General features: G+C 38.3%; 3 protein-coding genes across 4 annotated transcripts; 2 read left to right on the forward strand and 1 right to left on the reverse strand.

The window, feature by feature from the left end:
* Positions 1 to 2,019: 2,019 nt before the first annotated feature.
* LOC140781056 (acyl transferase 7-like) lies at positions 2,020 to 3,881 on the reverse strand. The gene is made up of 2 exons (XM_073126834.1): positions 3,223 to 3,881; positions 2,020 to 3,089 (listed from the first exon to the last, which is right to left on the reverse strand). The coding sequence occupies exons 1-2, from the start codon at positions 3,640 to 3,642 to the stop codon at positions 2,250 to 2,252; spliced, it is 1,260 nt and encodes a 419-aa protein (XP_072982935.1). The 5' UTR covers positions 3,643 to 3,881; the 3' UTR covers positions 2,020 to 2,249.
* Positions 3,882 to 8,583: 4,702 nt separating this feature from the next.
* LOC140782155 (acyl transferase 9-like) lies at positions 8,584 to 11,487 on the forward strand. The gene is made up of 2 exons (XM_073128588.1): positions 8,584 to 9,317; positions 10,488 to 11,487. The coding sequence occupies exons 1-2, from the start codon at positions 8,901 to 8,903 to the stop codon at positions 11,310 to 11,312; spliced, it is 1,242 nt and encodes a 413-aa protein (XP_072984689.1). The 5' UTR covers positions 8,584 to 8,900; the 3' UTR covers positions 11,313 to 11,487.
* A 583-nt stretch (positions 11,488 to 12,070) lies between these two features.
* On the forward strand, positions 12,071 to 15,465 carry LOC140781685 (uncharacterized). Of its 2 annotated transcripts, none has more exons than XM_073127781.1 (3): positions 12,071 to 12,778; positions 14,434 to 14,707; positions 14,847 to 15,465. In XM_073127781.1, the coding sequence occupies exons 1-3, from the start codon at positions 12,458 to 12,460 to the stop codon at positions 15,209 to 15,211; spliced, it is 960 nt and encodes a 319-aa protein (XP_072983882.1). In that variant the 5' UTR covers positions 12,071 to 12,457; the 3' UTR covers positions 15,212 to 15,465. The 2 variants fall into 2 exon arrangements, with proteins under 2 accessions (XP_072983882.1, XP_072983881.1); XM_073127780.1 differs by having other exon boundaries at positions 12,144 to 12,778; positions 14,434 to 14,773.
* The last annotated feature ends 31 nt before the right edge of the window (positions 15,466 to 15,496 follow it).

The following is a 15,496-nucleotide window of genomic DNA, read 5'->3' on the forward strand; positions in this document are numbered from 1 at the left end:
ACTGTACGTTCGACTGGGTTGTTCTCTCTTCTTAGTTTATAAGTAGGCCCTATGATAATGCCCATATAGTCAAGCCCAACAATGGATATTTTCAAGGCCTATAATAGAAGTTGTACCCCCCTGATTTAGTTTGTCCATTAGGTCTATGGCTATCAAAATAACCAAGCCGGCCCGAGCTTGGCTCGATGAGGCTTAATTAAGCTCTATTAAGTTGGCTCGAAAATGAGTTGAACTAAGATTGATATTTGAAATAGGTTTGAAAATAATTTCAAATCAAGTTTGATCATGAGTCGACTCGATCAATAAGCTCGATAAGGCTCGAAATAATTATATATGTATAATATGAGTAATATTTTCTTTTATACTGTACTATAATTATGTTATATTCTAAGATTTACTTAAATTGATTGTTATTTACTTTGATGTTTAGTTCTAAATTTTAATTATATTAGTTATATTTTTGAATTAGGTCTTATTTTAAGTTCGATTCAAATCTCAAGTTTGATCGGGCTAAAAATTTGGCTTAAATTGATTAAAGCTTGAAACTGTTTATTTATTGGCTCGAGGTCAAAATTAGCTCGAATTGAAATATTTTAATTTAAGCTTAATCACAAAAAATATGTTAGTGGTTAATTTTAATTCAAGCTTGACTTTGAATTCAAGCTTGATTAAAGTCAGGTAGATATGATCATCGGGCTAGAATATTCCAACACGATATTGCCTACTAGTCTATTAGATATTGGACTTAGGTTGGGTATAATGTGTTAAATATTTAAAAATATATATATTATATTCTATTGAGCCGAGTTTAATATGGAAGCCATTTTAATTATTTTGCATAGGAATATAATTATATATTGATATATAATTTATTAAATATCTAACGTGGGACTAAAAGAATTATAGAAATATACATGTATTATGGGTTGGGTCATAGATGAGAGTAATGGATCGGGCCGAGCTGGCAAAGGCTTAGCTTATGCTGCCCACTATCATCTCGGGCTCGAGTCGAGCCAGATCTAAATCGGGCTCGGACCGGACTTAGCCCGATTAAAATTGGACGGGTTTGAGCCTAATGATCATGTCTAAAGCTATGATTGATCAAGTTTGACTTGATTACATCCTTAATTAGATCTTCAACATGTATGTTGTATTTCACTAATAAAAAAGTATAGTTAGAGAATTTGGTCCGCAAAAGAATTCATTCAGTGCGGAAGGGAAATGCTTTGGTTTTTAATTTTTTAGTGTACTTATAAATGTGCTAAAGAATTCGAGAGGGCATACATAGACCATTGTCCTAATATTATAACCGAGGTAGTCCTCCTCCCTGGGAAGGTTTGAAGATGGTGGTTAAGACCTGGTCTATAGATTTGATGTCGCTTAAATGTAAACGGTAGATTTCTTATTATCCTAGGATTAGGATTAAGGCCCATTTCATGAGTCGTCTAAATAATGGTGCAGCTCACAAGTTAACTAGTCTACCTTTTTAAGCCTGTAAATATATTAATATTTCTATTCACGCTCATTTATTAATTTCTACAATTCAATATATATATATATATATATATATATATATATATATATATATATATATATATATTGGATATGATTAGCAGTGTTGGATAAGCATATTCTATGCCCAAATCAGCTCGCACCGAAATTATGCTCTGAATAGAATGCCCTATGTAATGGATATGTAACTTATTTCAAAAGAATAATATATCTCTTGAAAGTACTAATATTATATTTTAATTTTAGTATACTGTTCAATTTATATAAGACTAGAAATGAGATGAGTAAATAAAATTACATTATCGTTCTCGGAACTAATGTCGATTATCTCTCAACTTATATTATATCAATCACCATATTTTTACGTTTATTCCGACTAATAACTTAGCACTTTTTCATGTATTGCAATTTTACATGTCATGTAAGCCATCCTATTTCTATATCAAATCAACTAACAGTAACACGCTTCATGCAAGACTAATCAAAAGAAATAACGTCAAAGAATCATGGAGGGACATAGAACATGGTGTTTTTTTTTTGTTATTGTTGTTACACATTGTGGCTTTCCACGCATTCCATTCAGTTACACCCACCAAAATATATAAAAAGAAATAATAAAGTGGAACATAGTTAAGATAAATAACTACTAATCTCCTAAAATAATAGGACAATCAAATCAAACACTTCCTTTGTTTATTCCAAAGAATTATCCCACTAATTGCTCCATTAAGCAAAGTCTAATCCAAGTCCATCATCCCCTCATGGAACGCGGCCAAGTCCCCCTTTGTAACGCACTGCGTGATCAAGCGGGCCCCAGGCTTGTGGGCCGAGGGCTTGACGAGTATGCACGTCGCGATGTAGTCGAGGTTCGTGAGTGGCACCACGTGGATTGGAGGCCCCCACCCGTAGTCCACCTCAGCAAATCCCAACCTGGTCCAATCCGAGACCAGCAGCGTGTTGTAGTCGGACGTGACCTGGTACGGGTCCTCCCTGAGCTCACCGTTAGCCCACCTGGAGAACTCCGAGGGCAGCCTCTTCTTGCCTTCTTTGATCATCTTCACAATCTCCACGATCGAAGAACGGGTGATCTTCTCACTGGTGGTCGATACTCTCATGATGTAGTAGCAATTCCCGTAGTACCCGCCCTTTTCGGGAAGCTTCTGGTGCAGCAACGGGCGAGCGTTCATGGCGAAGGACAGGTGGATGCTCGTCTTCGGGTCGAAGTTTATCGCCAGAGTTCGGCTCTTCCATGCCTTCGCTATCAGAACGTCGAAGGCCGAGCACCTTTGACCGGTCTGCTCATGGAATTGGTTCTTGAAGTGATTGATGTAGTCAGTGGAGATGTCCATCGCTAAGTACTCCAGTTGGACATCGGACTGCCGTGGCAGGGGCCCAGTTGGCGCTTTAGGTGGGTCGGGGATTGCGTCCCGGAACCAGGCCGGCTCCACAGTGGGCTGTGTGCGGCCTCTCGCTATTTCTCCGACGGCATTCATGAACTGCGCCGCCCCGGGACCGTCCGCGACCGCGTGGCTGAATCGGAATCCGACCACAAATCCACCGCAACTGAATTCCGTTACCTTTGAATCACAAGGAGAATTTTAGGCTAGATCTACTATGATAAGGGAGAATTAATTGTCATCTCTGACATTGTAGAGAGAGAGAGAGAGAGAGAGAGAGAGAGAGAGAGAGAGACACAAAATATTTGTGTACCTGGACAAGCAAGACCATTGCATCCTCGTCAGATGCCTCCAAAGTGGGCTTATTAGGATGAGGCAAGAGCTCATCCTTGGACACCATCAAAGGGTGCTCCAAGTAATCCACATCCTCCAAGCTACAACTAGCCGAAGCCTCTATAAACCACACCCCTTCCCCTGTGCAGTTGACCTGCAGCTCTCCGCTCTCAGATTGCGAAAGTCTCCCAGCAATAGGATAGTAGTACACCAAGGCCTTAGCCAGAGCTCTTTTAATGGTCTTTGACGGCTCATGGCCTTTCCTGAATACATGGAGAGACTCGATGAGGGCTCGCTGCGTCGGATACCGGTCGAGCCACGACAGCGAGAGTTTGCCGGCCGGCGTCGGCTCCGACGGGACGACCACCGCCTGAGAGAGCCTTGTGACTTTGACGCTCATGGCTACGGGAAGGGAGGGAATTATTGAAGGGTGTGTGTATTATTTTCTACAAGATAGAGGAGGAGGAATGCTTGATGTGTTTTTTTATAGCGTTTGTTGGAATCTATCTTCCTATTTCAACTACCTTGGAAGTAGTTAAATCTAGGTGTGGATTTCCTGGTTGTTATTTTGAACAAGAAAGAAAGGACTTCTTTTGGTTTTACACCTAACTTCATTCGATTTATTTCACATGCTACCAGAATTAAATTTAAATTTGGCTACTCTTAAAAACCTCTTCATGCCAACCACTGCCCCAAAAGAAATTAAAATATATTATAACTCATCTTCTAGGAGAGTTGATTTATATATCTAATCTCTAATTAACTTACAAACTTATGACCACTCATTTGATGGTTAGATTCTGAGTCTGCATTGCAATCCAAATAGTATCAAACTATGACAAAGATAATAAGAAACAAGTTTCTACCAACTGTACAACTTAATTTTGTCACCTTGTGAGTGCATGCAAGACAGGGCCCATCTCTGCAGTGTCTACAGAAAGCAGTACACTTAAAAACTCATTCACTTGGTTTGTTAATTTGAAATCTGATATATACTCAAGGGAGTAGATTCTTCCCCAATGCTTATATTTGTTCTTACATCTTTTATAGGCTATTATTTATATAGCATATTACTCTTTAATTTATGATCATGTGTAATTAATATACTTATAAGCAATTATTATACGAACATGCTGCAGTCCTTATACATTGGAATAGCTATTAAACTGGCTCTATAATTGAGGCACATGTTGGCAGAGCAGCAGCAATGTTACAAATATATCTATATAATTCCTTTCTAATGTCTCGTGTGCTAAATAGCAGTGTACTCATCTGCAGAAAGATTAGGGCAACTTTAGATCCATCCTTTGTTCAATTGTTTTCACTTTGATGGATCGTTTCATCTACTTGATACCGTTCATAAATTTACATCGCTATCAATACAACATTTGAAGCTCTACTTCTTTAAATTCTTCTTTGCTTTTCTTTATCTCTAAAGGTGGGTTTGATTGGAAATATAATTAGGTTGATCTCAATTAGCTCGTCAATGTCAAAGGACAAGCAAAGGACAGATGAACCAGTTGGTCATTGGTTAGTTAATTTTCCATCATTAAAAGTGGTATTTGGTCAGAACTCACTTTTTCTCTCCCCCTTTGGTAAATTTCTAAATTTTTAGTTGTATTTCTGATTTATATACAACTACCTATTTGATGTTACTTTTCATGTTAAAAGAAGTCTAATATTTTTTAAAATTTGCAATAATGAGTAGGAAAATTAGTTTTTCTTTAAAAAAAATAAAGCCTCATATATATAATTTAGACTTTGCAAGTCTTTCAAAAGAGAGAAAAGATAAAAGATCAAAAATTTAATAGTTTTGACGAAAAATTATATACCTTTGATTGCAGATATATAAGATACTCTGAATTTAATGTTTGTATTATTTTTTGTACTTAATATTGTGTTTCAACAGCTGATGCTTTATTTTTTCTTTTCATTTCGGTGTATCAAGTTATAATAGATCGCTAAGCTAAATAAATCATAACTCTATAAACTCTCTCTCTCTCAAAAGAAAAAAAATTGTATTCTTACTGGAATTCTACAATCATGTAAGAAGAAATCATATAGGAGGGTTTCACTTTCACAAAGAGCTAATAGAGCAGTGACATATTACATGTCAATTACGTACTCCTGTAAGTTGCTAATGGAGGAGTTAAATATTACAAGTTAATTACTCCAAATGCTTCACTTTCATGAACAGCACGATGCATGATCGATCTCATCGTCATGTACACAAATCATTCAATGGTAAACTTAGTGGGTTAGGCTACTATCTGGCACACTGGCATGCATTATAAACGCTTCAAAACTGTTACTTTGACAGGCACATCAATCACTCGTTAAGAAGTGTTGAATGATTCATTCAAGGTTGGTTTGTTTTCCACGAGGAAACCAACGTTTGCTTAATTATTGCCTAGGAAATATTAAGACTAGTGATTGCAACCAAACCTTTTTAGACTTTTCTTCTCATTGTGAGAATGGAGGGAAAGAGGTAGGTGGGCATGCGTGCATGGATGTTGGCTTGGATTAATCTTTATTAGTCTTGTTCAATTAGCACGAAAGAAAGAGTTAGAAAAGGTAGCAAATCCTAATCACTCGACCACCAAATCTAACCTTGTGGTGTGTGATCCACTTCTCAGATTCTTGTAAGGTTTATTAGGTATAAAGATTAATTTAGGCCTTCGCTAACAAACAAAGGTTTGTGGGAGAAGAAGATGCTACCGTATAGAATTGGAGATCAACCCAATTAGTCTACTTAGATAGTTTAATTTTTGATTGAATAAGACTAGGTTTATTGACTACGAGTAAGACCCGAAAATTTTCTCTTTCAATGAGTTGGTGAATAAGTTTGAGCCGTTCTATTCATTTTTGTATTTACTTTTCTAAACACGATCAAAATTATTGAATACGAGTGATTAATATATATATATATATATTGCATACACTTAAAATTTAATTTAGATGAAATTAAAGTAATTAGATACACGTGATCAATATATCGACATATCTAACAATACGTTTAAACTGAATTGCTTAAGTCAGCCCACATTAAATCCACTAAAAATATGATTCGAGTAGAAGCTTACTAAGTTAAAAGTGTGTAAGGCTCCAACGAACTATGTTCTAGCCCGGGGTGATTAAGATTAATTAATTAATTAATAAAATTAATAAGAACCCAAATAATATAATATGAATAATGCTTCATTTAAAAAAGTCAGATGATATCTCAGATAAGATGCAGTTGCTGACTAGGATCCAAAGGTGCTCATGAATATTCTTTTTTAAAAGTGTACATATAAGTTTTCTATTCTAAACAAGTTGGATTCCAAGTCAGCATCCTAAAACACAATGAGTTACCTCAAACTGCTGGTGAAGAAGGATAAGGAATAGAAATGGAATTGATCATAGGAATTAGGCAGGTTTGTGTTTGGAGGGATTGGTATAATCTAATCTAATTCTAATCGTTCTCCTGCCCTCTTCCCATGTTCACTCACATGCCTAACTGTTCGCCAATAACTCCCCACATTTCATGTTCAAATCCACATTGCCTTCCGATCATTCTTGTTTCTTATTTGTTGTTGTTTTTTTTTATATTATTATTAGTTATTATGCCTTCCTACTTCCTATCCTTCTACCAACCTCCTTCATGCACACCACTCAAATTCCTCCAAACCAAACTCCCTCCCTCCAATTCAACTCAACCTTAGACTTCCAATGTCCAATGTCCTGTATTCTTATTCTGCTACGGGTACCTAAAAAGCACCACTCTCAACTGTAATTATTGATGTTTATTATCATACATACATATATATATGTATATTTATGGTAATAAAAGGAATTTTTGTGGCCTGTCTTTAAAGATTTTATAACTGTACCTTTCATTTTTTTTTTTCTATAATTTTTATTTAACATCATGATATTATTTTGACTAACTGTTATTGATCAAATTATTAAAATACTTTCACTATCCCCTCCGCTTCTCTCTACCTCTATATCTTCTTTTATCTTTCCCAACCACCTCCTCCGGCCGTTGCCACCTACACCATCTTTCCTCATCGTGCTCCTCCTCTTTCTCCTTCGTATTTTTGGGAAGAGAAAGAGAGGATGAAGAAGGCAAGAGTAATTTATGTATTTATAAATTATTTTATATATTATAATGGAATATTCTTGCTAGTATCGTCCACGTTAACCTAGGTTATAAAAAAAAAAGCATTAAGCCATATACGAGTAATATAAGAAAAAATAATTATTAAGCTTAAACACCACCCTTTTAACTTTAGCTTCATTATTTGGATTGAATAAAGTTGTATAGCTACTAAAGAACTTTTAAACCTAAAAAGATAAGACAACCAAAAAGATAATTGGCCCCATGATAACCAAAAATCTACCTCCGACAATAACTCGTCAGAGCCAGAAGGAGCTAGGTGCAACTTTCAGGCTGCAATGTTGTAGCAGAAAAGATGACAAGGTTGATGCGGGAGGAGTGAAAGAGCGGAGTGGTGATAGAGGAGGAAGAAGGCAGGTCGAACAACAAGCAGCAGCGGATAACAACAATGGGCGACAATGGATAGAGGCAAGTGGAGTGAGGGAATATAGCAAAGATAGAGGAGAAGGGCAAGCGGGACACGATGGACTGCAGCAATAAGGAAGAGGAAGGCATGCCAAACGGCAAACGATAGTAGGTGAAAACTCGATGGAGAGAGAAAGAGAGATGACAAGCAAAAAGAGAAAGATGAGACCGATGATGAGAGAGAAAAGACGATAAGCATAAAGATGGCGATGACAGATATAAATATAGAGAAATTTTATAGAGGAGAGAGGAGAAGGGAAAATGAATTGAAAAGGAGCGAGAGAACTCTCCGCTCTACCAACTAGATAAAATAACTTTGTCTGTACTACATAGAGTTAAATGCTTACATTTGAAATAAAGAGATGAATGTAAGATAAATAGAGGGATGGATGTAAAATAAATCGGGCCAAATCACCCAAGGTTAAATTATAATTGAGCTTATATAAATATGTGTGGAATTAATTGGGATTCCTTCTGTCTCAAGTAGTACTGCTTAAAAACTTTGTTTAGTCCTTATCCAATTAAACCTCTGGGTACCAAGTGTTGTACTCAAATCATTTACAATTCTTATAGGCTCTCCTCCACTCAGCTTATTATTATAAAAAAAATTTGGACCGACTCATTCCTCATTAACAAGGTTTGAATTTAATAATTGCAAATAAAAGGTACAGTTAGTGGGGGGAGGGCAGATCAATACTCTGCAGCCTCGATTGCAGGAATTTAATGCAGTCGGGTCGCCTGGCAGCTTCTTGATCACATCAGCCCATGTGCAGCAAAAAGAGGTGCAGGTAAAACTTTTCGTATTTGAATAGAGGTAATACAAGTAAATACAAGACTCGAGGCGAGGCCGCAGGGAATCCCATCCCCCCCAAAAAATTAACACTAAACCTGCCATTAACCCTCTCTAATGAACGCAACCCAAACCCAATTAGATTATAATGACCTGGTCATCGTGCCAACAACAACTCCTCCTCTCCCTCTTCACAATAAATACTAGATCAAACCCAAGCTTTCCCATCCTACTCCTCCTCCTCCTCGGCTCCTCCTCCTGAAAGCTCAATTACTACCCCCCCAAACCTACGACCACCACGATGGGGTTCACGGTGACGAGGATCTCCGAGGGCCCGGTCCGACCGGCCGAGCCGACCCCGACCGGAACCCTCCCCCTGGCCTGGATCGACCGGTACCCGACCCACCGTGGCCTGGTCGAGTCGATGCACATCTTTAAGCAGGCGGACGAGCCGGCCAAGGTGATACGGGAAGCCCTGGCGAAGGCGCTTGTATTGTACTACCCCTTGGCCGGCCGGATCATCGAGCCCGTCCCGGGCGAGCCGGTCGTCGATTGCACGGCCGATGGGGTCTACTTCGCGGAGGCGACAGCTAATTGCAGCTTGGAAGAGGTTAATTACTTGGAGCGGCCATTGATGCTGCCCAAGGAGGAGCTCGTGCCTTATCCCAAGAAGGAGGATTGGGAAGTTGAGCCGGCTAATACCATTATGATGATGCAGGTAATGGATTTCATTTTTTTTGTTTGTTCACTTGATTTGCTTCTTTTGTGCGAAAATTGGTTGAATTAGTCGTTGGAGCTATCGATGGGGGCTTTTTTTAGTGAAGATGGAAAAGTAAACATCTATTAAGTTGACTTAGATTTAATTATTTGAAATATTATTTTTCTGTTCAGAAAGGAAAAAGTTGACCACTTTGCTTAGCTTGCAAGTAGAGGTAGCGATCAAATAATTATCTTAAGAGCGATATAGGGGTAAAAAAGTAATTTTTTCCAAATGAGTAGTAATTGTAGCACTGTGACTTTATACTTGGGTTGAGAGATCTTCTTTGGAGGATTAGAAGCATTCAATTTTTTTCCTTACGTGAGCACAAAGTAATCTAGGACTAGGAGAGCTTTAGGCTGTGGTTAAAAAAGTTAATTGTTTAGGATCGACAAGTTAAAACCAATTTAAGAGGCACAGAAGAAAGGAGCGATAGCTGATTTCTAATGTAAATTTTTGATCCAGTTCCCTCTGTGTTCCTAACCATTTGGCTTAACTTCTTGAAAAAAGTAAATAAATAATAAAATTATTTAAGTGTGAAGTGTCGGTGCAATTATTTGGACTAATGCTACCAATTAGTTGGATCTTGATGAGATATCCAATGACTAGGAGGGAGTTGTTCAGCTGTCTCTCTCCCAAATAGCTGGATAACTACATGCAGTTGGCAATTTGTCTTAGCTTTTTAAGGACTTGTGAGTTGTCATAACTTTAGTCTCACTCACTTGTCTAGCTGGAATCATGTGTACATTTCAGGAGAATACAATGCCGTTAATGATTCATTTTGTGCAGGAAAAATCTATAGATATGATGTGGATAGTAACAACTACCTTACCCTGAATTATACCTACAATTGATTTGTTGGAATAAAGTTCAAATCCTCCCAAGAATGGAAGCTCCACCACATTATATTGATTTAAACTCACATATTGGGTTAAATAGAAGTTCTTAATCCCAGATATGATTGTGAGTGTTTATATGAATGACAATTTTTATAATTTTCTCAGCATAACTATGTGAAATGCCAATCATTTATTCATTGTCCTCGTGCAACAATTTGGTTTATGTCAGAATCTGATGTTCAAGAAGGGTATGCCTAATTTCCTAACCCACTTTTTTGTTTCGCAAAATCAGGTCACAGTGTTCACATGTGGTGGATTTGTTCTCGGCCTACGGTTCAACCATGCCTCTGCCGACGGCCTGGGAGCGGCCCAATTCATCACTGCTGTCGGAGAGATGGCTCGAGGCCTCCCAGAGCCGACAGTCAAGCCGGTATGGGGCCGGGAAGCTTTCCCAAACCCAAAGCTTAAACCAGGGCCACTTCCAGAGCTACCTGTGCTGGCCTTAGACTACATTGTACTGGACTACACCATAGATTACCTCAACCAGTTGAAGGCCCAATACATGGAGCGCAGTGGAAAGAGATGCTCTGGATTTGATGTCATCGTTGCGAAACTCTGGCAATGCCGAACTCAGGCTCTAAATTTGGATCCTGAGGTTGATGTCAAGCTCTGCTTCTTTGCCAGCGTTAGACATTTGCTTAAGCTTAACAGGGGTTACTATGGCAATTCCATTTTCCCCATTAAAATGTCTGTGCCCAGTGGTAAGATCCTTAGCTCCACATTGATGGAGGTGGTTGATTTGATCAGAGAAGCCAAGGAGAAGATGCCTGCAGAGTTCTTCAAGTTCGCTAATGGAGAGCTTACTGAGGACCCATTTGGAATGACATTCAATTATGAGTCTATTTATGTGTCTGATTGGAGCAAGTTGGGCTTTGCTGAGGTAGACTATGGATGGGGGCCTCCAATGGTTGCTGGGCCTCTGGTGAATAACGATTTTATCGCTTCTGTCGTGATTTTGAAAGCTCCGGCGCCGTTAGAGGGGCTTCGAATGCTAGCAAGCTGCGTCACTAAGGATCACTCCGAGGATTTTGTTCGTCAAATGAAGAACTTGGCGTGACAAGTTTGTTGTAATTGGATGAATAAGTGAAAGGATTACAGATATGTATTTTGCATACTGAGTGATAATTTTTAGGGGTTGTGTAGCTGCTACATGTCGTTTTGTATGTTGTTTCTTTGTATTCCTACAACTTTATTGAGCTTGTTCCACTAAAGAGAACAATAGATTTTATCTACATTGCAATGCATAATATTGATGTTTCTTGAATCCGAGAAAAGTAGCATCCTCACTCGAATAAATTCATTCAGACAAAGTTTAGTTCGATTATATATATATATATATATAATGGAACTAAACTGAGCAGAGACTAATTTGAGCTTGGCTCATTTACTAAACCAGCTCCAGCGAGCTCTTTTGACACACTTTAGGTGAGAATTGTCTCTCTTTATCCACTATCACTTCTTTTACTTATCAATATTTTTTAGACTTAATTCTTTAATACAATAATACGTCAATAATACACAAGAAACAGGTGTATATTAATCAAGCTAATTTCAAAATATACCATATATAAAGAATATAATAATTAAAATCTTTTCATATACTCAAATATGATCTGATTTCTGAGGTATCCAAATATTATTCCTACACACTGTTATTCTATGTCCTACCTCTTCTCCGACAAGCAAAAGAAGAACGAAACATTGTCTGACTCGAGGTCTCACTATATCATGCTATCTCCATCGTCGGATGCAGATCTAACGGTCGTTAATAGAAGATTAGAAGGGTAACATTACAATGAGTGGTGTACGTTACTTGAGCTCGCACCGCGTGGACAAGTTATTCCATTTCGACACGCCTCTTGTCTCTTCCCTTCTCTTCTCTTCTCTTCTCTCCGATGTCGATATAAACTACTCGATACCAACTCGTATTCCGAATTCTCCCAAGAAACAGATTTGTTTCTGTGATCTCTTCATATTTATATCGCTTATTTTCTCTCATCGAGCTATCGAAGGATTGCTACTTGATTGGATAATTTAGGTTTTGTTATCTAGAAGTTTTGATCTCTCGTTTGGGAATTTTGTATAGTGAATTCGATCTCCTTTCGGATTTCTTCATCGTTGGGAAATTTCAGTGTGTTCTTTGATCGGTATAAACCCTAAGTTGGATTTACTATCCGTTGCTTTTCGGAGATCGGGGTGTAGATGGCCGGGAACGGAAGCAGGAGAGACAACGGAGCCCTAAATTTTAGCAGCACGAACGTGTTCGCGGCGCTCGGGACCCTCAAGAAGAAGAAGAAGTCGGATAAGGAGTCGTCGAAGAGGAAAGGATCGGATAAGCAGCAGAATAAGGAGCCGGCGCAGCAGCAAGTATTCTGGGCGCCGACGCCGTTGAACGCGAAATCTTGGGCTGATGTAGATGACGACGACGACGACGATTACTATGCAACGACGGCACCGCCGCTGCCCGTTTGGGGCTCGTCGGAGGCGGGGGGGAGTAAGGGCAATGCAGGAACTTTAGAGGAGGTAGGCTTCCTTTTCTTGTTCATGAATTCTTTTTTTAATCTTTATTATTCTATTCATTGGATAGAACTGTACTTTTATACTAACTCTTCTTGTTTACTATTCTAATTGATAACTTATTTGTGACTGTCATCTAATTCTGGATGTATTCTTCTTTGTTTAACTTGTGCTGTTAGTTTGTACAAAGGCGAGAATTGAATGTTTTAAGATCGATAATGTTGGGTGTTTGCAATATGATACTTGGTTTAATTAGAGTAACTTGTGATTTAGCTTATGAAACTTAAATTGTTTAGGTTAAGGGTATCAGCAACGTTGTCTTAGAAGGATCGGATGACATCATTAAGAAATCTTTATTCAGTCAAGTTAGTTATGGAAGCAGCATGCTGTCCTTTGTCGGGAGCACACTGTCATTTTGTGCTGCCCGTTTCTGAGGTTTGGTATGAGTAGTGAAAATGGATAATGCCATAGAACTTTATCCACGTGTTCAGGAAATTATTCTGTATCCTTTCTATATCTGCATTTGATTGTCGTACTTGTTTGTCATGACAGAAAACAAATTAATGCAGAGAGAGTTCCTTTTTAGGCTCATGGAAGTAGTTTTCGGTGAGTCCCTTATAGCTGCGCTAGTTGATGTACGCTTACAGCAATTAAGAATTCATAAAATCTTAGATTTCTCATATAAAAGGTAAAAGTAATAACACATTTCTTATACGATATAGTAAGAGTTTAACATAATTATAAAAGGTTTGATGAAATATGCATAAGCTCTAGAATCACTAAAGCGAAACGGTCATATTATAGGAATCACTGTGGATGCGGCATGTCGAAATACATTAAATCAAACTACCCCTTTAAGAAACCTCTCTGGATCCATGTTGAAATCAATTCGGATTAGTAAGGTAGAGTTTGATAAGAAATTTGCCAAAAAAACTGTCATCTATGTCCAGAAAGGAGTTAGTTTATGTGTTCAGAACTTCAAATTTAGACAATTCCTAATTTATATCAGAATGAGTAAATTGATCCTAATGGCATTGATCTTGGCATCGTCAGTACTTGACTATCTCCACTTAGTAAAGATGTTCAAATTCCAATTGCTTAACTCATCAGGGTAATGTTCTAGACTTTGGTGTATACTGCGGTAGAAGTAATCAGACATGATTCTGTGAATGATAAACAATAACCTACAATGTTACAGAGGGTAAAAATGAGGTCGTAAACATTACATAGAGATCTACTAGTAGGTCTAGTTCTAGCACAATATATGAGATTTATCCTGTGCGGAGTTGGTACACGGACAGTTGCAAACTGAAAAGCTGCAAAATAGGCAAAATGAATTTTAGGCATATAATGTGATAAATTTGGTTCTCGAAATGTTCTTTGGACTTTTTCATGTAGAGATGGATACTGTGGTTATTTTAATGTAAGGATTCTAATACTTGAAAATAGGTTGGAGTTCAGATATAGAATGTGAGGAGAGTGGAAGAGCAATTAATTGAAGGACAAGCTCCTAAAGCTGTTTTCCTTCTTTCAGGAATGACGGATTGCATTGGATTTACCAGCACTAATTCTTTATGTTTTTTATCAGTTCTGCTCTTGACCAACTTATATTATCTGATCTAGTAGTTTTCTTAGATCCTTGTGTATATAATTTTCTGCAGGAAAGTGAAAGTGAAGAGGATGGCCTTGATGTTGATATAGGTGATGATGACGATGATGCTGAGGAGGAACCCGACCAAGAACCTGCAGCCACTCTTCCAGCAGCAGAACCAGAAGGGAAAGAACGTCGCCCTGCTCCTACACAAGCTAAAGATGGTGAAAGGCAGCTCTCCAAGAAGGAGCTGAAGAAAAAGGAACTAGAAGAACTTGAAGCTACATTGGCTGAGTTGGGAATTTCTGGCAATGGCAACAATGCTAGTCAAGGCAAAGCAAATGGTAAAAGTGCTAGTACACTTGCAGTGCTATTCCACTGTAATCCAAATCTTTTGAGCAAACTACATGGTACTATATTTTTTTCCTTGATAATGTGATGTACGCCAGTAACTTAGCTTTTCCAACATGTTCATATTTGCAGATGAGAGTAAACAAGAGGAACATAACGAGGACGAGGCCAAGAAGGAGAGTAAGACTGCAAAGAAGAAGAAGGCCAAGAAAGACAAATCTTCAAAGGATTCTAAAGAACAGCAGGGACAGACTGATGGTATGGAAGCTAATAAAAGCCCTGAAGAAACCAGGGTTGGTGAAGCTGAAGAAGAAACTTCAACAGTGGATGTGAAGGAGCGGATAAAGAAGGTGGCATCATCAAAGAAGAAGAAATCAAGTAAAGAGGTTGATGCTGCTTCAAGACATGCTGCAACGGAGGCTGCTGCGAGAAGTGCAAGGCTTGCAGCTGCAAAGAAGAAAGAGAAGAGCCACTACAATCAACAACCTGTGCGGTGAGCTCGTCGCTTTTTGGATGATGAGCTCCAGTCCTCAATTAAGCATTGGGTGTCTTAAATAGATTTAATTTTTAGTTAATTGTAAAATAATGGGGCGCTTTTATGTCTTTGTACATATCGCTCAGGGGTTGCTTGTGATGTTCCTTCATCAGTATCTCATGGAGACATTTCCCATGTCGCTTTGAACAGTTAAAGTTGGATGTTTTCTTGGACTTAATGTGCTAATTTTGATATTCCATTTCTTCTGTTTTGGAAGCCATTTTTTATATATTTCTTGACTACGGTA

The sequence above is a fragment of the Typha latifolia genome, chromosome 2, assembly GCF_019914945.1.
Source record: "Typha latifolia isolate L0001 chromosome 2, TyphaL0001v2, whole genome shotgun sequence".
Lineage (NCBI taxonomy): Eukaryota > Viridiplantae > Streptophyta > Magnoliopsida > Poales > Typhaceae > Typha > Typha latifolia.

What these genes read in the sequence shown, in the direction of transcription:
- LOC140781056 (XM_073126834.1), bottom strand. Translation starts at nt 3,642, where the DNA reads ATGAGCGTCAAAGTCACAAGGCTCTCTCAGGCGGTGGTCGTCCCGTCG. An exon ending in CAATGGTCTTGCTTGTCCAG is followed by an intron (nt 3,090 to 3,222) that starts GTACACAAATAT and finishes TGTGATTCAAAG; the next exon opens with GTAACGGAATTCAGTTGCGG.
- LOC140781685 (XM_073127780.1), top strand. Translation starts at nt 12,458, where the DNA reads ATGGCCGGGAACGGAAGCAGGAGAGACAACGGAGCCCTAAATTTTAGC. An exon ending in ATGCAGGAACTTTAGAGGAG is followed by an intron (nt 12,779 to 14,433) that starts GTAGGCTTCCTT and finishes AATTTTCTGCAG; the next exon opens with GAAAGTGAAAGTGAAGAGGA. An exon ending in TCTTTTGAGCAAACTACATG is followed by an intron (nt 14,774 to 14,846) that starts GTACTATATTTT and finishes TCATATTTGCAG; the next exon opens with ATGAGAGTAAACAAGAGGAA.
- LOC140782155 (XM_073128588.1), top strand. Translation starts at nt 8,901, where the DNA reads ATGGGGTTCACGGTGACGAGGATCTCCGAGGGCCCGGTCCGACCGGCC. An exon ending in ATACCATTATGATGATGCAG is followed by an intron (nt 9,318 to 10,487) that starts GTAATGGATTTC and finishes TCGCAAAATCAG; the next exon opens with GTCACAGTGTTCACATGTGG.